The following is a 25316-nucleotide window of genomic DNA, read 5'->3' as shown; positions in this document are numbered from 1 at the left end:
TGGTCTAGGCTCTGCCTGTGACGCTACCTGCTCCTTCACATTTTGACTCCCACAGCCACTGCTCTGGGTTGAGGGCCACTCTCACCCACCCCTGACCCAGATCCCAACTGCACAGCAGGCTGAAGATGACAATGAAACCCTGCACACCAGGGCTTTCTCTTAATTCCTAAAAGTACAAAGAGGTGGCTTTCGGTTTCCCTAGCAACCCCTAAAGAGCTACAGGCTGATCCCCCATCTCCCAGAGAAAGGCATTCCGAACACTCAAGGGAGGAGCCAGCCCCAGGCTACTGTTTATGGGTCTGCCTCACTTTATACAACTGGTCTTTCCCCGCTAAAAGGCCCAATTTAAGCTGCTGGTGAGGCCCCTAAGGGCAGGTCCAAGTTCCCACCCAGTTTATACACACACACACACACACACACACACACACACACACACACACTGACCACCTGGAATGTGTGTGGAGGTGGGGGAGGTGGGGGCTACCTCCCAGAACAAACAGGCAACTTCAGCTTCCCTTGAGGACCTGGGAAAATAAGTAAGAGATGTAGAGAAAACCACATTCCAGGAGGAAAGAAGGACAGGGAGGGGCAGGTCCCGAGGTAGAAGACCCTTAGGGAAGACTGAGAAAGGAGCCTCAGGAGCTACGGGAGCAGTAGAGGGCTGCCTGCCTAGCAAGTAGCCAAAGGCCATATATAGGTAGGTAGGTTCCTTTCACTCTTCAAGGACAATCTCAACTTGTGTCCTCAGGGTGATGTGAGGATTACCTGAGCAAAGACTTGGCAAACACTTAGCTCAGAGCCTGACACTTAGTCTGTGCTCAACGACCATGACCGGTCTCCTTCACAGCCCAGAACTCCCTGCACCCCTACAGGGCAAAAGGCGTGCCGGAGGCCCGCTGAGGGGTGGAGAGAAGAGGGAGGAAGAAATCCAGGCTTTGGAGCCGGCACAATCACAGCTTTCTACACAAGGGTGGGGGAATGCATGGCCCTGCCCCGGTGGCGATGAGGCTCTTTGCCAGCTCTCGTGCAGGAGGGGAGGTGGCCTTCAAAAGGGCGCAGTGCCCGCATCTTCCAGTCCCTTTCTGGTAGGGCTAAGGACCAGGGAGGACGCGCGCAGGCTACAGGTGTCCCCAGCAGGCCCAGCCTCCTGTCGTCGAGCAGGTGTCCCTAACCCCCGGGTCGGACATTCCTATCCCATCCCCACTATACTCAGCCTCCCAGACTTCCGCGGTGTGTTCGTTAATTCTTTGAGGGTCATCGGTCCCTCCTCTTAGGGGGGAGAAATGGGGGTTCTAGAGCCAGGGGGATGCAAGTGGCAGGCACAGGGTCACCCTGAGTAACTGTCCCCAAGGCCTTCAGCCCTCCCTGTGCCTTGGTGCAAGACCACACTCTAAAAGGGGTTGAAGGTTCCTAGACCTTGCGGTGTGGGGGCGGGGCCCTGCCGGGGGTCTCCCCGCCCCTTTCAGCTCAGACAAGCAAAGGTGAAACCTGAGCCCAGGTTGGGGGCGGGGCTAGCACGGGATTCCGTCCGAGACCTGGCTGCTGGGCGGTCGCAGGAGGAACAAGACCTTCCCGGAGCCACTAGAGCAGGTGAGGCCCGCAGCTGTGCTCCGCAAGGCCAGCAGCCGTCGGGCCCCGCGGTCCAGCGCTCATCTTCCTCTGATCCTTGGTCCGTAGGGTCGGTGATGGAGCCCGCAGCCCGAGGTCGCGCCCCGCCCTGAGTCCCACAGACAGCCATGCTGCCCCGAGGGCGCCCCCGGGCAATGGGGGCCGTCGTGTTGCTGCTGCTGCTGCTAGTAGTTGGCTTCTTCCTGTTCGGCCGGGACCCGGAGTGTGAGCACCCGAGCTGGGCAGGGGAAGAGGGGATCCTTGTGACCGCTGCCTGCTCACGCCACGTGTCTTTTCAGATGGACTAGGCACAACTGCCACCCTCGATGAAAAGCCGTACGGGAGTCGCAACCGCTCGGCCTCCAGCTCGCAGCTTCTACTGCCATCCAAGTGCGAGGTAGTTGTGCCAAGTGCTGCCACCCCCAAGGTTCCTGGCCCCCAGTCCTGCCATCTGGGCATTTGTGGGAATCACGGCGGCACCTGACACCTGTCTACGCAGCTGGGATACCTAAGGACGCTTGCAACGCACGCCCCTTCAACCCTTTTCTGATTCCCAACTTGTGAAATTTAGGCGTTGCATCTAGGCACCCCTTCTTCCCCACCCCACCCCCGCTCTTATGCCAGGTGGGGCTACACTGGTCTAGGCCAGGATGGCTACCCTAGCTAGTAGAAGTTGAGGGCTGCTGCTGACCTAAGTGTCCCTTCCCCAGATGTTGCATGTGGCTATCGTGTGTGCAGGATACAACTCCAGCCGAGAGATCATTACCCTAATGAAGTCACTGCTATTCTACAGGTACAGACAGGCCTGGATGAGGGTCAAAAACCTACCCATAACAAAGCACCACTGTTCTGAGTTTCCTCATCTATGCTGAGGAAACTGAAGTTTCTTTCTTATGAAGGGGGGCCCTCAGAACATCCCCAAGAGCTCCTTGTAGGAGACAGGGCTTCCTCCTGTGGGGAAAATCCTGTATTGTTCCTGCACAACCATGTCAGGCTAACTTTCTCCACCCAAAAGGAAAAATCCGCTGCACCTCCACCTGATAACTGATGCCATAGCCAGAAACATCCTGGAGACACTCTTCCGAACATGGATGGTGCCTGCTGTGGTGGTCAGCTTCTACGATGCTGAAGAACTCAAGGCAGGAAGGACTCTCCCCCTCTGCGCTCCGCCCAGCTCACCCCATCCTCTTCTTCCTTCCAGCAGTGGGTGGTGGGAGAGGAGGAACTGTCCTACCAGACCTCCTGGAGCTGAAATCTTTCATCCTTGGGGTTGGGGGGGGGGTGATGGCCACATTCAGCTGTGCCACTTGCTCTGTTCTCCCCCTCCTCGGTACAGCCCCTGGTCTCCTGGATCCCCAATAAGCACTACTCTGGCCTGTATGGGCTGATGAAGCTCGTACTTCCCAGCATCCTGCCTCTCAGCCTGGCCCGAGTCATCGTCCTGGACACTGACGTCACTTTCTCCTCTGACATTGTGGAGCTCTGGGCACTCTTTGATCGGTTTTCTGGTGAGACACCTGCAACCCTGCCCTAGCCTGGCCTTTCCCCAGCTTCCCCAGGCCATTGTTCTGGACTAGCCCTGAGCCCATATCCCCAGGCAGCTCCCTCCCACCCTCCCCTCCCAGACAAGCAGGTGGTCGGTCTCGTGGAGAACCAGAGCGACTGGTACCTGGGCAACCTCTGGAAGAACCATAGGCCCTGGCCTGCCTTGGGCAGGGGATTTAACACAGGTGGGACAGTGGTGAGGGAGGCAGAATCGGGTGGGCTGGGGCCTCAGGGGTCGGGACAGGCACAGAATGCTAGGAAGCCCTCCCAAAAGAGCTCTGCCAGTGCTGTAGACTGGATCGTGGGTGACGAGAACTTGCCTGCCTTTTGTATTTGTACCAAATGGCTGTGGCCAGCTCATTGTTCCCTTTGAGACTCTGTTTTCCCATCCATATCATGGGAAGAGTTGAGATAACCCTGACGTGGGGAGGTCTCTGTGAGGTGGTGGAGTATACAGCTCCTCTCTGCCTAAGGGAATTATGGGAGATTGTGTCTGAACCATCAGAAAATATAATCCTGTGTTAACAATTTGGACATATTCTGAAGGATTTGCCATTAGGCTATTTTGTTGCTGTGCAAACACCAGAGGGTGTATTTACACACACCCAGATGGGGCAGCTTACTCTTCTCCAGGCTGTGGTGTGGTCTGGGAATACCAGGCATGTTACTGGACTGAGTGCCTACTGACAGGCAGCTGTAATTCAATGGCAAGTGTTTGTATAGCTGAAACCGGAAAAAAACACATTGGAAAAATACTAGGTAGTAGGTTGGTTGGTTTGTTTGACAAGGACTCATACATCCAGTCTGTCTTTGAACTTAACTGTGTACCTGGGGATGATCTTCAACTTCTGATCCTCCTGCCTCTGTCTCCCCAGTGCTGGGACTACAGGTGCATGCTCCCTGGTTTATGCCAAGCGGGGACCATAAGCCAGGGCTTTATGCATGACAGACAAGTGCTACAACTGAGCCACACACTCCAGCCCTAGCTGGTGACTTCTATTTCATTTAATCATGTACCATCCATAGTATATGCTTTATAGTATTGACCAAAGCACCATTAGGTGACACGTGACTGCCTGTACAATTCAGACCTGGCAGCCTGGTGTGGTGTTGCTTCTTGGGAGGCTGAGGCAGGAAGATTGCAAGTGTGAGGCCAGTCTGACTTAGTGAGATCCTATTTCAAAATAACATATATTTTTAAAGATTTGTTTTATGTGTATGAAAGTTTAGTCTGCATGTATGTATGTATACTGAATGCATACCTGCAACCAATGGAGATCAGAGGGGGTACTGAATCCTCTGAAATGAGTTATGAGGGCCATCCATGAGTCACCATGTGGGTTCCGGGGCTTGAACCTGGGTCCTGAAAAAGCAATAAGTGTTCTTAATCATGTATCTATCTCTTCAGTTCCTTCCTTAAAATAAAGTTTAAAAAGGGTCTGGGGGGTGTAGTTCAGTGGTAGGCTGTCTTGAATATAAGAGGGTTCGGGCTCCTCCACCCCCCCAACCCCCCTCATACTACAAAATGAACATTTCAAAAGACTCTGGATGTCAGTGGTGGTCATGGCAACCTCTCTCCCTGCGGGCAGGTGTGATCCTGCTATGGCTGGATAGGCTACAGCAAACTGGCTGGGAGCAGATGTGGAAGCTGACAGCCAAACGCGAGCTGCATACTCTGACGGCCACTTCCTTGGCTGACCAGGTCTGAAGGAATCTTTGTGGGAGCAGTGTTAAGGGGCGGGCTGGGAACTGAGATGTGAACTCTGAGGTAGAGCTGTTAACATCATTGCCTAGGACATCTTCAATGCGGTTCTCAAGGAGCATCCCAATCTGGTGCATCCCCTGCCCTGTGTCTGGAACGTGCAGTTGTCAGACCACACTCTGGCTGAGCGCTGCTACTTGGAAGCAGCTGACCTCAAAGTGAGTGGAGACTTCAGGACAGAGAGGGAGGGGGCGGAGGAAGGGGCAGGGCCACAAGGCACACTGACCAGGACTGTTGCTGATACCTCCTGGGTCCAGGTGATCCACTGGAATTCACCAAAGAAGCTTCGAGTGAAGAACAAGCATGCAGAATTCTTCCGTAATCTGCACTTGACCTTCCTGGGGTATGACGGGAAGCTGCTGCGAAGAGAGCTCTTTGGATGCCCCAACCAGTTCCCTCCTGGGGCAGAGCAGGTAAGACGTATGCTGGCTTGCCTTTGGAAAGTCTTGCCCCTCTGTACTGGAGGGCATGTCATTCATTCCTTCCTGGAACCCTGCTCAGTTGCAACAGGCCCTCGCACAGCTGGATGAGGAAGAGCCCTGCTTTGAGTTCCGCCAACAGCAGCTCACTGTGCACCGGGTGCACATCACCTTCCTGCCCCACCAGCCGCCACCTCCCCGGCCTTATGATGTCACCTTGGTGGCCCAGCTCTCTATGGACCGGTGAGGGTGTAACATCAGGTAGTACAGCATAGGCTGAAACTAAGGATTTGAGAGAATGATTTTACCTAGTAGCCTGACGGTGTGGTAGTGAGCTGCTGGTCCTTGGCAGAGTCCCAGAAGTTGGAGACATTGTCTATGATGGGGAAAGCTTGGGCTTTGCAAGTCTTTCTGATGCCTAGAACTGCCCTTGTCCTATGCTGGGGCCTCAGTATTTTGGAATTCTAGCTCGCCCAATGGTTTGCTCTTAAATGTAGATGTACCCACCTAGGGGTAGTTGTGAGGATTTTAAAAGACCAGCTTTGTGTGCTTGTAAGGTGCTTAATCACATGAGGGAGCTCTTCAGCAGCTAACTTTGGGGAAGAGTTCTAGCCATCCGTGGGCTTCTGGGCACAAGTGGCCTAGAAGGGCTGACTACCCACCTCACCCCAGGCTGCAGATGCTGGAAGCCCTGTGCAGGCACTGGCCAGGCCCCATGAGCCTGGCCTTGTACCTGACAGATGCAGAGGCTCAACAATTCCTTCATTTCGTGGAAACATCACCAGTGCTCTCTGCAAGGAAGGATGTGGCCTACCATGTAGTGTACCAGGATGGTCCTCTCTATCCAGTCAACCAGCTCCGCAATGTGGCCTTGGCCCAGGCTCTCACACCCTATGTCTTCCTCAGTGATATTGACTTCTTACCTGCCTACTCCCTCTATGACTATCTCAGGTGGGCCTGGAAGGTGGGGTATATGCTGTGATCGTCAGGATATTTTTGGGACCCCTAGGTTGCTGTGTCCCTGTTTCTTTCTGGGGCTCAGTGGCTTCCACAAAATGGGGCTTATCTTAGGCCTTTCCTTTGGGCTGCTACTGAGTCATGGAGGTAATGCTCTATTTCAAATGGCAGTTTCCGTGTGGCAAGGCTATCTGGAAGGTGGGGCTGCGGCTCAGCAGGGGTAAGGCCCCTGGCTGAGTGCCCACATGCCTCTCCTCAGGGCCTCTATCGAGCAGCTGGAGCTGGGCAGTCGCCGGAAGGCTGCTTTGGTGGTGCCTGCATTTGAGACCCTGCACTACAGGTTCAGCTTCCCAAACTCTAAGGCAGAGCTGTTGACATTACTGGATGCTGGCTCCCTCTACACCTTTAGGTAAGAGAGGCCATGTTCTGCGCTGCTGTTCCTGTGCTGGGTAACCCTGAGCTCACAAACTCCTACTCCCTGCTCCCACCTGATTCTGTTACACAGGTACCACGAGTGGCCCCAGGGTCACTTGTCCACAGACTATTCCCGCTGGCGGGAAGCCCAGGCACCGTACCGTGTGCAGTGGTCAGCTGACTATGAGCCCTATGTGGTGGTACCCCGTGACTGTCCCCGCTATGATCCTCGATTTGTTGGATTTGGCTGGAACAAGGTGGCCCACATCATAGAGCTGGACGCTCAGGTAAGGAGGGCACTTTAATACCCTGGCTGTGACCTGCTCTTTCCTAGTGGGTCATGGTACAAAGTTCCATTTCAGCCCTACTTGTGCCTCCCCAGTTCAGCCCTGGCTCTGTCCCTTGTTCTTACAGGAATATGAATTCCTGGTACTTCCTGAGGCTTTCTCTATCCACCTGCCCCACGCCCCAAGTCTGGACATCTCCCGCTTCCGCTCCAGCTCCACTTACCGCAACTGTCTCCAGGCCCTCAAGGAGGAGTTCCATCAGGACTTGTCAAGGCGCTATGGATCTGCAGCCCTGAAATACCTCACTGCCCTGCAGCAGTCCCGAAGCCGGGCTTGAGCTTGCCTGGCTGCCCTGGCTATGGCTTACACATGCATTCCCTGTAGAAACTGGAGAACCCTGGTGGGTGCCCACCCTTATTACTATTTATTTAAAGTTTTTGTCAAAAGGGCTAGAGTGGAGCATCTGTGGGGTTCCTAGTTCCTTCTGTTGTTCCACACTAGACTCCAGCCCTCCTTTGCCTCAGCTGGTTTGGGGCTAGTTCTAATTCTCTTACATAATAAAATTTTTTTAAATTTTTTTTTTTATCTTATGTGTGAGTGTTTTGCCTGTATGCATGTGGTGAGAGGGCTTTAGATTCCCTGGAAGTGGAATCACAGGTGATCATAAGCCACCATGTAAGTGCTGGGGACCAACCCAGGTTCCCATTTCTTCCAAGTCCTTCTTCTAGCCCTGATAAAGTTTTAAAACGCACGTTTTTTGTTTGTTTTTTGCTTTGCTTTTGTGCTCTGGCTGGGGAATCCCAGGCTCTTTAGGGTCTGAGGGCATCACCTGGCAGTGGGAGTAGCCCAGAGTTCCAGGGCTGTCTGACCATCAAGGGCCGCAGGCTGGAGGTGGAGACTCTAGTGTACACTTTCCCACCCCAGCCCCAAACTCAACACCAAGAGGCTGAGAGGCTTTATTTGGCTTTATTTAGTAAAATGTTAAAATAAATAAATACAAATTGATCGGCTGCTCTGTACCCCCCCACCCCCTCAAAACAAAAACCAAACAAACAAAACAGAAACTTTGAAGCACAAAACTCCAAATACAAATTCTACCAAGACTGAAATCACAGAGGGCATGGACACAGACAGGACTGGGTCTGGCTGGCTCTACGCATGGAGCTCGCTGACTTCTGGTCTGCTCAGCCCACCCACCTGACTGCAACTCACCCTGGGCTAAGAGCAAGAACACTGGAGAGGGGTGCAGGGGCCAAGGCTGCCATGTGGGATTCTTCATTCCCTGGAGAGGACCAGCGGAATCTCCCCCCCCCCCCCGGGGGGGGCGGGTCACCTAATCCCTTCTTGGGAAGGAGCTGACCAGGAGCACCGGCTGAAGGCAGGATGAGAAATGGTACTCCTGTTTTCTGCCAGGGGTGTTGGGATGAGGGGTGGAATAAGGTCCACAGTCATTTACACAGAGCAAAGTAGCCTGCATTCATCAGAAGCCATGGGGTCTGGAGAGCCCAGTGTCCAGAAAAGGGCCACTGGTCCATCCTACTCCTGCCCCTGGGAGGAATGTCCTCAAGAGTTCAGCCCTTTAGTTAGGTAAAGTCCATACCAAAGAAGGGCCTCAAGGGAAGAGACCTTTTAAAGGTTGTGAGCTGGAGGGAGCGGGGCTGGTGGGGAGAGTCAAGAAGGCCTCAACAGCCCTAAGAGGAAGCATCAGGCGCAGCAGAGAGGTGGCAGAGAGGCAGTTGTAGGTGTAGACAGACAGCTGCAAACAGTCACTCCGGCAGTGCTGGGTACGCTTACCACTGCCTGATGGGCATGAGACAAGCAGCAGCAGCAGGAGAGGTGGCCCTAAGAGGATGCCAATCACTAAGATGGGGACAGCTGGAGGCTGCCTGTGGTTGTCACTGGCTATAGAGGCAGGCCCCACTCAGGGACTGCTTCTGAGCCTTTCCTGAAGGGTGCCACCAGCAGGTTTACCTCCCAAAGCCAGATAAGCAAGGAGAAAAAACGAGAACTGGTCCAGCTCAGCAGAGGCAGACAAGACAGTGGCTCAGAAAGAAAGAGGACCCTCCAGGGGAGAAAGGAGATGGTGCGGACCTTTATAGCCTGCACCTGCCATCCTGACCCTGGGGACAAGGGGACTCCCAGTCCAAGGCCCTCCAAAGTGACTGCCATGCTAGCGAGCCTTACTGACTGTAAGAGCAACACACGCAGGTAGGGAAGAGAGGATGAGGGCTTGGAGGCAGCTCAGGCGGGGCAGCATGTGTGTATGTCCCAGGTGGTCACAGGTACTCACAGGTCTAAGGGGACAGAGAGGAGCTCTGTGCTGACAGAGGTAAGGGCAAGTTGATGGAAGGGGCAGGGGCCCACAGCAGAGGCTTGGAGCAGGGCTACATGGTTTTACTTCACTCCAGCTGACTCAAAGCAGCTCGTTTGCAAACATCAGGAGATGGGAGTCTATGCCACTCAGGTTCTGCACTGTCACCAGCAGCTCTTCTGGAGCAAAGGCCTGTAGTGATTGGTGATGGCTTGTCAACCTCTTTCCATCATAAGTAGGCAGTGTGTGCCAAGCCCTAGCCTATGGGCCCAAACAAGTCCAACAGGGGGTTGGCAGGTTGGGGGAACCTAGACAGGATGTCAGCCTGCTGCTGGTCTCTGATCCTCTGCCAAAGATCCAACGCCCACTAACTGGACAGCACCTTAGTTCCTAAATAAGAAAAGACGGCTTTTCTCTGCTCCCCTCAGTCAACCCGAGCTCACTAGCTCTCTTGACTGTTGGAGTTTCAGGATCCAGCTCATTCCCCAGACCTAACTGGGCAAGGAAGAAGCAAGGGGCCTCTCCTGCTTCTAATCTTGGGAGCCTGGTGGGCTCCAGATTTGGAGCCTGGTGGGTTCCAGGGAGGCGCTGCTTTCAGACCTGGGGACAGAGCCTAGGCCTCTGTCCCTTCACTCAAGGACATATAACAGATAAAGATTTCTAGTGGGAGCATGCATCTCATAGAGTTGCTTTCCCTAAGGTATTGTCAGGGAGATGAGTAGAGAGCTTTTCAGAACCCCATTTTTCCAAGAAGAAAAGTCTACAATAGGTCACACAAGGCAAGCAGAGTGATTCTAGCCCAGGAACACCCAAGAAGCATGTGAGTGAGTGGAATGGGAGTGAACTCTGACCTTGGGGCTAGCAGGCAGAGGCCCGCTAAAGCTTCAGACCTCTCTTCAACGCAAGATGGACTTGAAGGGCATGTGGGCTCTCGGAGACATACGGACGCTCAAGGCATCCCCCCAGATGCAGCCAGCCTGCACCCTATACCCTCCCAGAGGCCAAGTATACAGGCAGTGAGGAGCCTCACTGGTCAGTCCCCCGAAGAGCCCCAGAGGCGTAAGTAATGCTGGTGGCTGTAAGACAGAGCAGCACCAAGGGAAGGTGTAGGTGGGCACCAGCCTGCATTCTAGCAGGTTCTGAGACCGTGGGGACGCCCTGACACTATGCACATTCCATTTTGGCTTCAAACACCGGAGATTAGATCCCTGTACCAAGGACATAGCAACTCTGAGGAGGGAGGAGGTGGGAGGACCTGGTGGTGGGCACCCCAGTCTAGAGACACAACACGGCAAAATGTCATCAGGATCAGTAGGCTCTGTGCTAAAAAACTGTAACTACACAGCATTTTCTCCAGTTCTGACACCTTTTTAATAAAAATCACTGTTTTTAGGAAACAAATAGCACTTTTGTAATTTTTACAATGTTTCTTACCTTGATCTTAATTTAAGTAACACTAGGAAGACCTCAATATCTTTTATTTTCCTTTTTAATTAAAAAAAAAGTTGTATTTTTCCCCAGGTACAAAGATTTTTTTTTTTTTGCCCTTGCATGAAAAAACAAAAAACAAAGCCAGAAAACAAAACCAGAAAATAAAAAACAAAACAAACCAACCAGAACAGTGCCTGACTGATGACACGGGACACACACAGACTCACCGACCTCACTTGACACTAGGACACCTACTCTATCATGCAAGGTCTCGCTACCCTTAACAGGACCGTCAGCCTGAAAAACAGCTTTTCTATTCCTTATTTTAGTTCTTGTTAAAAAAAAAAAAAAAAAAAGGTAAAATAAACAACAAAACAAAACTTTGTTTAAACAAAACAAGAACAAAAACAAAAATAAACTTGAAGAAGAGAAAAGGGTCGTCTCCATTCACACACACCTGGGTCGTGCTGCTCTGCTCAGAACCTTCTCTTCTTATAAATATAGAAAAGGGATGGAGCTTGTTTTCAAGTAAAACCTCTGATCCGCCTTCCTCCCTCCTGACCCCTGGAATCCTCCCTTCCCTGCTTAGCCAGGCAGGGAACCACCTGGGGCTGTGCACTACACCAAGCAGAGGGGAGGACTGCAGGAGCTGTGGGCAGGGCGAGCTGGGGAGGGGCCGGGGCTCTCCTCTTGCACTAGGCCCCTCCAGGAACGTTAAATACTGCTTATGTCATATACTTTCCCACCCTAGCCCCCTCCCAGCCCTTCCCGTCCCTCTTCTGGGCACTGGGTTAGTTAAATCTCTATTTCCTTTTTTTCTTTTTTTCTTTTTTTTTTTTCATTTTTTGGTTTTATGGTAGTGAAAAGTTTAGGAATAGGAAAGCCCACACACTCTTTGGACTTGTCTTTTCTACCTAAACAAACGGCTCCCAGTAAGGTTCTGAAACCTGCTCTCCTCCCTCCGCCCGTCCCTGCTCCCCACCCAACAAAACAAAAACGAACCCACCGTGGCTGTGGAGGCTGCTGCAGGCACACACTGGTGTATAATCGAGAGAGTAATATATTATGTCACTTGGCATGGTGCTGGCAAAGAACCTCCAGCTGGCACTATTTCATGTAACATGGTCCAGTCTTTGCATGTACACACAGAATAACAACAATCAATTGGCAAACTCAGGTGCCACCTGGCACAAGCATCTTCTCTCTCTCTGGAACCAAAGAACCAAAAGAACTCTGTACTTTCCAGAAGAAATCCGGCTTTGCTCTTCTAGAGTCTCCTCGCCACCAGGACTGTGGCATCTCCTTGAGGGCTCTGTTATTTAGTCTCTTCCCCCTGGTTACAGTTCGCTGTACAGCTCTGCGAGGAGGGGGAAGGGGCGGGTGTGGAGGCGGCGTTGGCAGGGGGGGTGCAGTCTGGGCCATTGGAGAGGGCCCCCACAGTGGCCTCAGAGTCTACAGGTTTGGAGAGGTCGATGCCATGGATGAGGCGGATGAGCTGTTTCACCTTGTCCAGGGAGCTGCGCATCTCCTTCTGCCTCGCCAGGATGGTGTTCTTCATCTCCATACATTTCTGCAGCAAATGATAAGGGTGGGTGCTCAGCCTCTTGGGCCCAGCAGCCCCAGAGAAAAGTGCCCCACAAACCAGTCCTTGGGCACTGGCATACAACTTCTACAACTTGTGCTGTTCCACCTGGTGTGGGCAGACACTACCAAAGGAGGGAGATACAAGAGCAAGAGATGGGGCCAATGGTAGAGCGAAAGCCAACTCTACTGGACACATGAAAGTCGCCATGAAAGCTGCCCTAAGGCTTGTGTTTGCCATGCTCACAGGTGATTAAAAAGCTAGTGACAGCCAGGCAGTGGTGGCACACACCTTTAATCCCAGCAGCTGGGAAGCAGAGGCAACTGGATCTCTGTGAGTTCGAGGCCAGCCTGGTCTACAGAGTGAACTCCAGGATAGTCAGAGCTGTTACACAGAGAAATCTTGTCTTGAAAAACCAAACTCAACCAAACCAAACCCAAAACCAAAACCAACCAACCAAAAAAAAAAGCCAGTGAGGGATACAGGGACTGGCTTGAGGTCTGTGGAGGATCATTTCGTCACTCATAATTTAGAAGCAGTATATGAGTGAGCCAGTAATGTTTAGGAGACCTAAGATAGCCCAATGTCAAAGACTCCAGTCAGTAAACCAGGCCTTCTAGGTTGGCTGCCAGCTGGAACTCTTTCCCTTAGCCTAATAAATCAGGGGTCTAAAAGAGTCACTCAAGGGGGCCTACAGCTGCTCAGGGTCAAGTGAGGTTCTCCTTAAAATGTGCAGGCACTGGGTGGTGCTATAATGGTGCAGCTGCTACTCCATCTCTTCTGCTGCAGACTGAAAACCCCTCAGACAGCAGCCACAAGGGCACTCAGAGCTTGGGCAAGTAGCACACGGCCATGGCACATGAGTGCTGCATAGTAACTCAGAAGGCCGACGTCTGGCTGCCCAAGTTGACCACATTCATACAAGGAAAGACTGGAGGCAGCTGTCAAGGACCCGGCACTGTGTGTCTAGAAAGAGAAGTGGCTTACACTTATAGAACTGCTGAGCTCTTTCACCTTCTGCTCCAGTTGTTCCCGTTCTTGTTTTAAATCTGAACTCCACTTAAGTAGCTTCTGTTTCTCTTCTTCTTTTGCTGGGGAAAAAAAGTAACATTTAAACCATCAATTCTTTAGAAAAGCCTGCCTGGCTTTGTACAGCAAAAATACCAGCCCTTAAAGTGCCTGCTGTCATACAGCCAGGACCCAGAACTTGACTACATGGACTTTTCCTTCTGGATATGCTGGCCTTGGTGGCTTGGGCCAGGCTTTATAGGGGGTACCACACTTCAGAGTCTCCTCAAAAGGTGGTTCACACACTTCCTACTTTATTCAATAATATATTTTTATTTTTTATTTTTAGTTTTTGGAAGCAAACCCAGCACTGCCCTCCACTGAGTCGCACCCACCCCCCTGCCCGCTACCCCCACCACCTGAAAAGGCAGATCTTACCTGCTTTGTAGGCTATGTAGGAATGAACAATGGCTAAGGTTCCAGGCCATGGAATTGCTTCTTCCTTCTTTAGCATCTGAAAAGAAGTCATAGTTTCCCCGTTGAGACCCAAGATAAGATCAAATACTAGTGTCTGGCTATAAACAAGATCCAAGGAAGCTTGTATAGAAGCATCACTCGAAATCCCTGACTATAGAGAGAAGCAGAGACTTGGGACCATTCCTGTTCCAAAGCCACGAGAGGGGCTGGAGAGACAGCTCAGGGGTTAAGAGCTCTAGCTATTCTTCCAGATGCACCAGGTTCATATCCCAGCACTGACATGGCAGTCCACAACTGTCTGTACCTCCAGTCCCAAATGCCCAACCACCTCTGAAGGCACAGGACACCAGGTATACACAGATAACACATAGATACACATAAAATGAATACATAAAAATAAAAATTAAAGAAGACCACATGAGCTAGGCATGGTGGACAGCAAATGCGGGTAGAGCTCTATGAGTCTGAGGGCAGCCTGATCTACATAGAGAGTTCCAGGTCAACCAGGGCTACACAGTGAGACCCTGTCTCAAAGCAAAGACAAAAACAAGACATCCATTCAACCAAGCAAACAAAAGGTGCACAACCTCAACCACTCTCTACAGCTAGAACCAGAAGCACAAGGCTGGACACCAGCTTGATGGCAGTCACCTCAGGCAACTCTGCCTTTGATTCGACAAGTTACCTGTTTCAAATTTAGTTTTGGTATGTCCCCCCAAAATACCCAAAGGATGTTAAACATAGTTCTAAATACGGAAGTCTAATCTACCCCCCCCCCCCCCCCGTAGGCGACCGTCAAGGGATCATGTGAGAGAGGAGCAGGAGAAGGCATTCTGACTACACTGCAGTCGATGGATGAAGACTAAGTCAGGTGTGGTCATACCTGTAGGCCAGGAAGCCAAGGCAGGAAATCCCATGTTCAATGCCAGCCTGGGCTACAGAGAGAGATCTTGTTTCAACACACCATGGACTTAAGATGCAGCTCAATGGTAGAGCATGTAAGTAGCATTCACAAGGCCCTAAATGCTTAAGCAGCATGCACAATGCTCTGGTTTGGGTCCCAGTGTTGCAAAAATCAAATAAACAAAAAAAGCAGAAAGGGAGAAATTTAAAAAATGATTTCAAATCAGGTTTTCTTTATTTAGTTTAGTTTTTTTTTCCCAAATACAGCAACTCACTTTGTAGCCCTGCTTGACAGGAACTCATTATGTAGACCAGGCTGGCCTTAAACCCAGATCCACCAGCCTCAGCCTTCTGATTTCTGGGACCAAAGGCATGCACAACCAGACCCAGCCTAGAATAAGCTTTTAAGGATCCTAATTTATCTTTTGTTTTGTTTTCTCATAGTGAGAGTGTACATCTCACTCAGACTGGCCTTGAATTTATTAAGCTCTTGGCTCAGCCTTTTAAGTGCTGGGATTATAGGCTTGTGCCACTACATGGGGCTGAAGGTCTGTCTGTACTTGGAAAGGGAGGACAAGTCATTTCCCAAAGAAGAAAGCAAGTCATGCACCAGGAAGCCTGTGAGGGAACCCAGGCTATGCTGTATGCCTGCATGCTGTTTCAGGAACCAGGAGGACAACCAAGAGAGAAGGGGAGCCTATTCCCCAGAGTAGGAAGGACAGGAGTTTCCATGTCATTCTTTTTTTTCCTCATCCATGTGACCCATCCCCAGTACCTGGTCTTGACATCTCGGACAGATCCACATGCCCTTGGGAATTGTTTTCAGGGGTGGCTCTAAGCAGTCCAGATGATACACACGGGAACACGTGTCACACATCAGCAACTGGCCACTCTTTCTGCAAACACTGCAAAAATCCTCATGGATATCACCCTATGAAATAGAAAGGAAAGGTGAGAAAATGATAAAGACGGTGAAAATTCAATGTTACCTTTTGCATTGTGGCTGCACATAAGTGTTTTTGAAAGTGAGCTGATGGCACAGAGATGGCCCTCCAATTTTAGTGTTACAGAAAGCAGGAGTTTCCAATGGCACAAAGCTCCACCTGCTCCACAAAGTTCAATTTCTGGGGTGGCAATTTAGCATTAAGGACTTCCTTTACATCTTCAGACTTAGAGTAAAAATTTAACCTTAAAAATTAGAGTTACAGCAAAGATCTTCAGTTGTCTAGGCCGAAATCAAGTGCTTAGGTAATAGCTTGGCATTTCCAACACTAAGACTCTAATTCACAGATCAGACCCACTGACCAAACTATCTTGCACTAACAGGAGCAAAGTTTATTATCTGTCATTTTAGAGGAAGTTTAAAAAGAATTTGGAAATACATGTAAGAAATAATGATTTACCGAATTTCTTGCTCACTTAGGGAAATATTCCTCAAGTGAATGTTCAAATGGGAAAGCCCAAGTCAGGAGCAAAGAGATCTGATACACACTTCTACTGCGGAACGGAAGGCGTCACAGCCACAGCTGACAATGCTCTGCAGAATCAGCACTTGGCATTTGCTGCTCATATTCTTTTTTATTCTTTTCTTTTCTTTCTTTCTTTCTTTTTTTTTTTTTTGCTGTTTTTTAAATTAATTTATGAGTTTATTATATTTAAATTGATACAATAAGGTTTATTTAAAATTGAATCTATCCACATTGGTAACATCATTTTAATATAAGCATATAACATATTTTGGGGTGATCTCCCCATACCCAGCTATGTTCTTTTTTTTTTTCATTTCACTAGACAGAGACAGCACCCCCAGTCCACTCTACTGCGCCCTCTGTGGTGGATCACTAGGTGTTCAGGGGAGCCTGTGGGCCTCAGAACAGGAGGCACCAGCAAACAAGAAAGTACAACTATTTAAAATTTGGAGAACACAGGGGAAATAAAATCAAGAGCTCTAATAGAGGTGTGTCCTCCGCCATGTTGATGTGTGACCTGTTCTCTGGATAGGATCAACACATGAATTAAAGTGCCAGGGAAGGGGACTGAAGGACGAGCTGGAGGGGTCGTGACCACTCAGTGCTGGCACGCTGCTTTAGGATGTCTGGAGCGTCTGTTAGAATCCTACCACAGGACTACAGAGTAAGCAGCCAGACAGTGATGCCCAGGCCCTCCAACCACACGGGAAATCACGTGGGGAAACTCCCCTTTGTATGTTTGTGCATGTAAACATGTGCACATATCTCTCCAGCTCCAACCTTCAAATTTCATATTTACATATACTATGGCAGTAGTGTCTAGCATTTGTGAGTGTTGGGATTTCTGTGTATTCAAAATCACTAAGAACCTCTGGGTTAGTTACAGAATCACAGAAAGTTACAGCAACAGTACACTGAAAATAAAACACAACCCAAGAACACAGCAGCATTAAATAGCCATCATATCACATGGGAAGTTGTATCTCCAGTCTTGAGAAAGAGTGTAGAAGTGATGCTGGATGTATTAGTACTACTATGGAAACAATTTTGATTTGTACACCCCTGAAAAGTGCCAGTAACTCGAGACCACATTTTGAGAATTGCTCTACCTTAACACTTTAAATACAAAATCCCAAGATTGTCAGAATGAGTATAAAATACAGAGACAGTTTATCCATTAAGGTCAGTCTTTGCCTCAAGAGTGGAAATCAAAAGGTCTAACCCTGGTGACAGGTCATAAGCAAACAAAAAAGTAAAAAGTGCCTAACAGTGACATTGCTGAGAACATGCTGCCCCCACCAAGTCCGGCTTTACTCTGCTGAGGACTTATTAGTCAGCAAATCTTCCCTTCTCATAAAAATGATGGCAGCTACAAGGTATGTCCTGAGGATCAGTGTCTGGCTGGGTCTGTATTATCAAGCCCTTCTAGATGGTTATTGATTCCCAGGAAATGCTTGGCTTTCAACTGTTATTGTTTAATTAATGTCGAGGCTTACGCTACCCAGCAGCAAACACATCGAACTCTGTGTGCTGATTTTAATCACAGCTGCTGTTGGGATACTGTAAAAGTAGCAAGTCAATTATCTTTAAAAAAAAAATGTATCCCACAGGGTTTAACTTAGGAAGTGCTGAACATTTTTAGTGGTTTCAGAAAAGCATACTTTGACTTTAGATTTATGAAAAGAACAATGTTCACGGTTTGAGATGAAGCCTGGAGCTTATAGCTTGTGATTTGACTAGAATAGACCTTTTAGGTCTAGTCTGTTAAAAAAAAAAAAAAAAAAAAGAATAAACTCAACTGAACCAAAGAATTCAGACAAGGGTAACGTGGCCTAAGTAGTGACCCGTGAGCAGAGCTCCTCCCCAGCACTGTACTGCACTGCACTGCACTGCACAGCATGGTTTCCGACAGGGACTCCTGGTGCTTGTTAGTCTACCAGTTTGAAACCTGCATCAGTTACTAGGGCAAAAGTTAGGAAGGATGGATGGAACACCAAGTCTTTAGAACCAGGATGAGTTTGTAGTAGCAGGTATGTCCAAGGAAGGAAATGCTGGAAGCAGAACTCTCCTGTGACCCCACTTCTCCAAAGATAATAGTTTGTTTGCTGCCCCAGAATTCTAACTTAGGGGTTCAAATGGCATTCTCATGGAGCCATTAGTAAGTCATGAGCACTTTCAACTTCAAGGATCATTTTATCCAAGACATTAACAGTTAAGTTCTGCAGTTCCTAAGGGATGAGGACATGGACAAAGAAGCTCTTGCCTGTCTCTCTTGTCATCTTCCGAAAATGTTAGTGTCAGCATTCTGGTTGTTTCAGGCTATGAACTTTACATTTATTCTTGAGAATTCTTTTTTTTCATTACTCAATTTAATCTACTCGACTCTTCAAACTATAAACAGAACTGGTCACTGTTCTCCATGCCTGCATCAACTGCTTTATCAGGACCAGTCAGCTGTCATAGTTCCTTGTCTGGACCTCCCTATTGGCCTTCCTGATTCATTCCATCCTTCCCAAGGTCAATGGAAATTATCTCAAGAGATGAAAGTCAATAAGAGGTTGATAGCACACACCTCCTGCTGTGATACACTGAGAAGGGCCTGTCACCCGATTCCAGACTCCTTCAAAAACCTATGCTTCAGTCTACTCTGGAGGGAACTAGCATAGTTCAGTGGGGGCAAACAACAGAGCAACTGTGTCAGTGAAAAGGACACCACCATTAGGAAAGACACAATGGTCTAAGAGGTCCTAGTGAGACATCTCAGTGCATGCACACATTTGTCACTAAGCCTGACAGCCGAGTTCAATCCCTGAGACCCACACAGTGGGAGGATAGAACTGACTCCCAAAACCTGCCCTTTGCCCTCCATACCATACATGCTCTAAATGAACAAACTGTAATTTAGAAAAGGATGGCCTAAGAAACCATTTCAGAATAAAGGAGAGCTAGGTGATACAACCAGGATAATAAATGCCAAGAGTGATCTCAGACAAATTCAATTACTGAGTTAAGTGGAAACATTAGAATATGAATTTAGTATTACATGCTGAGATATAACCAATGTTAAATTCCCATAATATTATAACCACATGGTAGCTACACAACAGAATACTATTATTCTTAGAGGTAAAGATTCCTTTGTTTTTGTTTTTGGATTTTTAGTTTTAGTTTTTGAGACAGGGTTTCTCTGTGTAGCCCTGTCCTAGAACTCACTCTGTAGACCAGGCTGGACTCAAGATCTGCCTGTTGCTGCCTACTGCATTCTGGGATTAAAGGTGTGTGCCTCCATACCCCACTGAGGTGAAGATTCTTAATTGACTCAGGAAAAAAAATAGGTGCATACATGTGTTTGCATGTGCAGGTATGTAGAACCATGCAAAGAAACAAATGTAGTAATAAGTGGTCAATCAAGAGTAAATGGTCATACACTGCACTGCATGGCGCTGCATTGCCCTGCAGCCTGTCTACAGGTGATTACAGTGCACTGCATTGCCCTGCAGCCTGTCTACAGGTGACACTGTGCAATGCATCACCCTGCAGCCTGTCTACAGGTGATTACAGTGTACTGCATCATTCTGCAGCCTGTCTACAGGTGATTACAGTGTACTGCATCACTCTGCAGCCTGTCTACAGGTGATAACAGTGCACTGCATTGCCCTGCAGCCTGTCTACAGGTGATAACGGTGCACTGCATTGCCCTGCAACCTGTCTACAGGTGATAACAGTGCACTGCATCGCCCTGCAGCCTGTCTATAGGTGATTACAGTGCACTGCATCGCCCTGCAGCCTGTCTACAAGTGATTACAGTGTACTGCATCACTCTACAGCCTTTCTACAGGTGATTACAGTGTACTGCATCACTCTGCAGCCTGTCTACAGGTGATAACGGTGCACTGCATTGCCCTGCAGCCTGTCTACAGGTGATAACGGTGCGCTGCATTGCCCTGCAGCCTGTCTATAGGTGATTACAGTGCACTGCATTGCCCTGCAGCCTGTCTATAGGTGATTACAGTACACTGCATTGCCCTGCAGCCTGTCTATAGGTGATAACAGTGCACTGCATCACCCTGCAGCCTGTCAGGTGATTACAGTACACTGCATTGCCCTGCAACCTGTCTATAGGTGATTACAGTGCACTGCATCGCCCTGCAGCCTGTCTACAGGTGATTACAGTGCACTGTATCCTGTCTACAGGTGATACTGTGCACTACATCACTCTGCAGCCTGTTTATATGTGATACTGTGTACTGCACTGTAGCCTGTCTATAGGTGCCAGAGTCTTCAGAGTGAAACAAATCATGTGTAAACTGGAGAATTATTTCATCCCTTTACTAAAGTCCTCTGGTGGTTTCCCACTGTTCTTAGAATAAAAGCCTTGTATGAGCAGGCCTATCCCCTCTCTGGTCACACTTTCCCATACTTTCTCCTCTCCCTTCATGGATGATGCCTTCGCCTTCCAGGCACTGCTCCTTGTGCCTGCCTTCTGTTCCATTTCTCCTCCTTGTGCTCATCTGTGCCTGATAGGTTATTTATCTGTTCCCTTGTTGTCTCCCTCTTCCTACAGAACACAAGCCCCCTGAGTACTTGTACTGCTTGGCTGTTCCCTGATGTGTCCTTAGCCCCTTGAGCTTACTCAGCAGAACATGTGAGCGCTAGAATCTGTTTCTGAGCAGTTCCACCAAGACAGGACCTCATGCCCTTCTGGAGGTGTGCCTACTGTGCAGCAGGTGTGCCTACTGTGCATCAGGTCTGCGGAAGCATCTGCCCTGCTCATGTTCTCCCTCCAGCACACCAATGACAGAAACCATTCAACTACAGCCCCTGCTTGTCCCCACTTTCCTCTGAGAGCTCACTCACAGTTGATCAAATCCAGACTCTGAAACCCTGAGCTCCCCAGATTTATGTGAACATGACTTTCAAGGACATGGAACAGCTGTGGCCCCACAAGAAAGCTGCCTGGCAAGGTCTGCAGGCATTCTGCAGTATCTCCCGCTATTCCAGGGCTATTGAGGAACGGTCAGACTGGTGAGGACACAGCATAGGACAATGGCTTTCCCATGTGAGCTCTCGGAGAGAGTGAACGTTCCCAAGTTACTTACGTCTGTGGAGGTGGGGCTGGGCAAAGACACAGGCTGAACAGGTGCAGGGAAAGTGAATGTGGTCTCTGTCTTTTCATTTTCAGGGGAGTCGGGATGACTGGATGGGGGGGATGTTGGGGTAAGGGCTCCAAACCCCAGCACTGCACTGTATTTTGGAGGACGACCTATATACCAAGAGAAGGGAACAAAACGGGAAAAGGGGGAGGGAAAGACAGGGGGAAAATGATCTTACATACCTTTGGCCAGTGTTCCTCATTGGCTAGCATGGAAAGGGAAGTGAGGTAGCAGACAGAAGGTTAATGCACAGGCCAGAGGAAGGAAAAGAAGCAAAGATGTCAATGTCATTAGAAACGACTACATGAATCCTAAAAGAAAGGAGGAGAAGGGAGCCTTGGAGCATGGCTCAAGGTACTGGCATCTGTAAGGAGAACCATCTTGGGCAGATCATGGGCATGCCTGGATTATCACACCTGAAGTTTCCAACAGGAGGAGGCTGAAGCTGAAACAGTGGTTAACGTGTTTTCTGCATTAGTCACCAAGGGGTTTCTGCAGCAGTCAGTGCTAATGACCCTCTGTTCCCATGAATGGGCTTACTCAGCATTCCTGCTACCCTGTGTCTCTTGCTAACAGTTCAGACCTTCCCACTGGTATGATGGAGGCAGGCAATATGAGAAGGCAGGATTCCAGTCAATTATTCTGGCCCTCTGCTGTCAGAGCCACAGCAAGGGAGTTTCTAGGAACAGCTGGAGTGTAAGAGTACCAGGGACGTCAAGGGAATTCACAGGCTTCCAAGCCTTGGGGATCCCTTACAGCATTCTGAGAGCTGCCTCTGCTTCACAGCACCAACAGTCCTGGACTACATATTTAAGGAGAGGGCACAGTGTTGTTTTTGTTTTTCCTCCAGAAAGGCCCAATCTGAGGCAATTTACAAACAGTCTAAAAAAGCAGAGCCCAGAGTCACAGAACTTATAGGGCAGTCACTCTTATCACACACCTAAATCAAGGTCCATGTCTCCACAGGGTTGGGTGATAGCTTCTAACCTGTGAGTTATGACCTGTCACTATATATAAACCCAACACAGCAAAGTCAGGAAATGCCAGTGAAGTCAGATTTCTCTACAAGCACTGGTGAAGGTTTTCCCACCAAGCACAGTCTGTCAGGGTCATGCATAGGTACCATGATGGTCAGACACCACACTAGCACTGCCTGTGTTGGTCAGACAGAGTCCAAGTTACAAAGAGACTTGTCCAGTCTTTCTCCAAAGAACCAAGTGCTGTAAAGGAAAAAAGCCAACGACGAGTTCTCTGCTTCCCCATACAAGGCACGTCCTAGGCACGTGAATGTAGGCTTTAGCCTCTGGTCTTTCTGGCTGAGTTAACTTTTGTTCTCTAAGCAGATATTATCTCCCAGCAGACCAATTAATTGAGGCTGCTGGCTGGGGACCTCTTATCAGAGAACTGTGTGGTCACTAAAAAAAAAGGGGCTGAACACAAAACCAAAAAAGTAACTTATGACTATGGCCCAGGAGCCAGTACAAAGCAGTGACATAAGGTTTCCCATCTAGACGGGCTGGTTACTTGCAGGACAGGACTGATAAAGGATCTCTCAAGCCACTAAGGAAGACACATTAGTAGCTCTGTCCAAGGCAAAGGTCAGGGTAACCTGAGAAGTCTCCAATGGCTCTGACAGTCTGTGTGTAAGCACAAAGATCAGTATGCTAGTCACCTACTCTGCAACCTTTCCAGCCTGCAACTGTAACTCAGAGACACATTACCACATGGAGAAAGGGACCTTGGGATGTATTACTGACATCAGAGAGTGATTTCAGTACCTTGTTGATGAGTCTAAGCCTGAGCTATGAAGACCTATTTAGACCTGCGTGGTAAGAATTGCTGCTGTGTGTTCTGCCTAGAGGAAGGTGTGGAGGAAGAGAACAAACAGTGTGTTAGGAGCCTCTGCACTGGGCACCTGTCTTAACAGCTTGCTTTTCTTCCTTAGCTCGAGATGCTTACTGATAAAAGATTCTAAGTTCTCTTCCTGGAAAGTCTGTAGAGCACAGAAACGTAGCCCCATTCTACCCTCACTGAACAGGACTGAAACAGTATGAGAAACACCTTGGCAACAGCAGTACCAGGCTGCTTAAAGATGCCAAACACTTCCTTTCACACAATGTTCTGTTCACTGAGCTATTCACGGATGGCCTGGTAGGCTTGGGGCAGAAATGCTCCATTATGCCATTCTCCTGAGCCAGCTTAGCCAGGACCTGGAAAGTCAGCTTTAGCTCTTTGTTCAGAGGGCTAAGAAATCTCTCTTTTCCTCCATGTTCTCAGAAAACAACAAAACTATTTTAAATGGATAGAGCAGCTAGGTTCTAGGACAATGGAAAAGAGGAAGGGAGAAGGAAAAGAAACACAACACAGAAAGCAAAGGCAAAAGCAAGACAGGGTGTTTTTAAATGACACTCACCTCTCTTCCGAGTCCCAGGATGCATTGTGCTGTTAAGGTAAGTGACTGCACTCTTCTTACGCTTTGGAGATTTAAGAAGGAAAGGTGACTATTGAATAGCATGGTTATCACCAACACTGCAAACATGCCTGTCACATGCTAGTCAGTCAGGGCAATCATCACAAGGTCTCAGCACTAAGGAGTTTGATTGTATGTACTTGGCTCTGAGAGAATATTCCAAAGGGGCCTGCTTCTGCTTCCCAACAGCAAAGTCAAATCAAGATGAATTAACACTGTAAGGTAGGACTGCATCTACTCAGGATGAATTAACACTGTAAGGTAGGAGTGTAGCTACTCAAACTCCAAAACCTTAAGAGATGAGCAGTGACTGACAAAACACAGTGGAGCTGTGAGCAGAGAAGCCCATCACTTCACAGAGCTGAAGAGGCTGAGTACAGATGGAAGTGCTCTTAGCAGGCTTTCAGGGGGAGGGACTAACAAGCCATACGTGAAGTCAGGGCATGAGGAAGGGCCAGGGCTGGCTGGAGTACCTCAGGCTCAAAGACGGCCCCACTGTACACCGGGTTTGCTGTGGTTCTTCTCTTCCGCTCCTGCCTCTTGCTTTGGATTTCTTGAGAAAAGAAAAGGCTTTGGTTAGAAGGTAAGAATGGAGAAGCTAAGGAACAGAAGTGCACTATGTAATGTACTGGCTTTCCTGAAACCAATAAGGAATAGGACAAAGGCTTTGTTTCGCTATGTCCTCAAAAGAAGCAAGCACACTACTCATGTCTCTCAAATGGGAAGGCCATGCCGTCCTCCAGCGTGCTCCTCTGTGAATGAGAGCAATGCTGGACCACACTTATCAACAGCCATTCTTATTTATTTTTAGACTGCTATGTGTACAGGCCTGCATGAGCTGATCTACAGACTACCAACTAGAATTCACCACTCCTGAATTAAATAATAGGGGCACTGAGCTTTCTAACTGTCCTTGGGATCCTGATGTCCAGACACAGGAGAATACAGACAAGGACCTGTCAAAGGAGCACTTGCTACTGCAGTGAGACAAAGACCAGAAGCCACCTTCACTCAGGACCTGGAAAGGTTCCTGGAACAGGAGAGGGAATGATACCAGGAAGGGAAAGGCCTACAAATTACATGAACAGAGGCAATTCTTTCTCTATAGGAAACCCTGCTCACACTGGTTGAATCATACTTTATTGTGCCTCAACTTTCTATTCTAGGAATTTAGCAAACATCACTTTTAGGAACAAAGCTAGAAGACCATGCTGAGAAAATCTTCTCTTACCTTCTAGATGGTCATGTGTTACCAACCCTAGAGACACCATGAAGGCAAGTTTCTGTGCCAGAGAAGAAAAGAATATATTTTAGTAAGGGATCTTACAAAGCCAATCTTAGGTTTCCTAGTCAGAAAGCAGGAAAGCCACTCTGACAGGCTGGAGTCACACAAAGAAGCACCAAGGAGGCTTTCTATTCCACAGTGACTCTAGTTTGGATTTTTTTAAAAATAGATTTATTTATTTATTTATTATATGTAAGTACACTGTAGCTGTCTTCAGACACACCAGAAGAGGGCA

General features: G+C 48.9%; 2 protein-coding genes across 23 annotated transcripts in view; one reads left to right on the top strand and one right to left on the bottom strand.

Annotated features, from left to right (window-relative positions):
• The first annotated feature begins 1373 nt into the window (after window positions 1–1373).
• Window positions 1374–7743, top strand: Large2 (LARGE xylosyl- and glucuronyltransferase 2). Of its 5 annotated transcripts, none has more exons than XM_031373583.1 (15): window positions 1374–1590; window positions 1678–1833; window positions 1908–2005; window positions 2319–2401; window positions 2624–2747; window positions 2945–3116; window positions 3234–3338; window positions 4743–4855; window positions 4948–5073; window positions 5173–5328; window positions 5417–5577; window positions 6007–6285; window positions 6551–6700; window positions 6797–6992; window positions 7120–7743. In XM_031373583.1, exons 2-15 carry the CDS (start codon window positions 1737–1739, stop codon window positions 7327–7329), a joined length of 2070 nt encoding a protein of 689 aa, XP_031229443.1. In that variant the 5' UTR covers window positions 1374–1590; window positions 1678–1736; the 3' UTR covers window positions 7330–7743. The 5 variants fall into 5 exon arrangements, with proteins under 5 accessions (XP_031229443.1, XP_031229442.1, XP_031229445.1 ...); XM_031373582.1 differs by having other exon boundaries at window positions 1908–2008; XM_031373585.1 differs by lacking the exon at window positions 3234–3338.
• Window positions 7744–10648: 2905 nt separating this feature from the next.
• Phf21a (PHD finger protein 21A) overlaps window positions 10649–25316 on the bottom strand; it is a 183377-nt gene continuing 168709 nt past the window's right edge. For 14 of the 18 annotated variants that reach the window (XM_031371075.1, XM_031371076.1, XM_031371065.1 and 11 more), the window contains 8 exons: window positions 25028–25079; window positions 24270–24349; window positions 23740–23800; window positions 21273–21436; window positions 15480–15635; window positions 13763–13838; window positions 13304–13407; window positions 10649–12304 (listed from right to left, as the gene is read on the bottom strand). In XM_031371075.1, coding sequence (XP_031226935.1) covers window positions 12050–12304; window positions 13304–13407; window positions 13763–13838; window positions 15480–15635; window positions 21273–21436; window positions 23740–23800; window positions 24270–24349; window positions 25028–25079 — 948 coding nt within the window. In that variant the 3' untranslated portion in view covers window positions 10649–12049. Of the gene's footprint in view, window positions 12305–13303; window positions 13408–13762; window positions 13839–15479; window positions 15636–21272; window positions 21437–21508; window positions 21532–23739; window positions 23801–24269; window positions 24350–25027; window positions 25080–25316 lie in introns of all 18 variants that reach the window. The other 4 variants (XM_031371070.1, XM_031371074.1, XM_031371073.1 and 1 more) reach the window with 1 other exon arrangement.

This window comes from Mastomys coucha, unplaced genomic scaffold, assembly GCF_008632895.1.
Source record: "Mastomys coucha isolate ucsf_1 unplaced genomic scaffold, UCSF_Mcou_1 pScaffold15, whole genome shotgun sequence".
Lineage (NCBI taxonomy): Eukaryota > Metazoa > Chordata > Mammalia > Rodentia > Muridae > Mastomys > Mastomys coucha.
Note: the sequence above shows the minus strand (reverse complement) of the source record. Positions and strands in the feature narration are given on the sequence as shown.

Coding starts and splice junctions, on each gene's coding strand:
- Large2 (XM_031373582.1), top strand. CDS start 1,737: ATGCTGCCCCGAGGGCGCCCCCGGGCAATGGGGGCCGTCGTGTTGCTG. Junction 2,402..2,623: donor AAGTCACTGCTATTCTACAG/GTACAGACAGGC, acceptor TCCACCCAAAAG/GAAAAATCCGCTGCACCTCC. Junction 2,748..2,944: donor ACGATGCTGAAGAACTCAAG/GCAGGAAGGACT, acceptor TCCTCGGTACAG/CCCCTGGTCTCCTGGATCCC.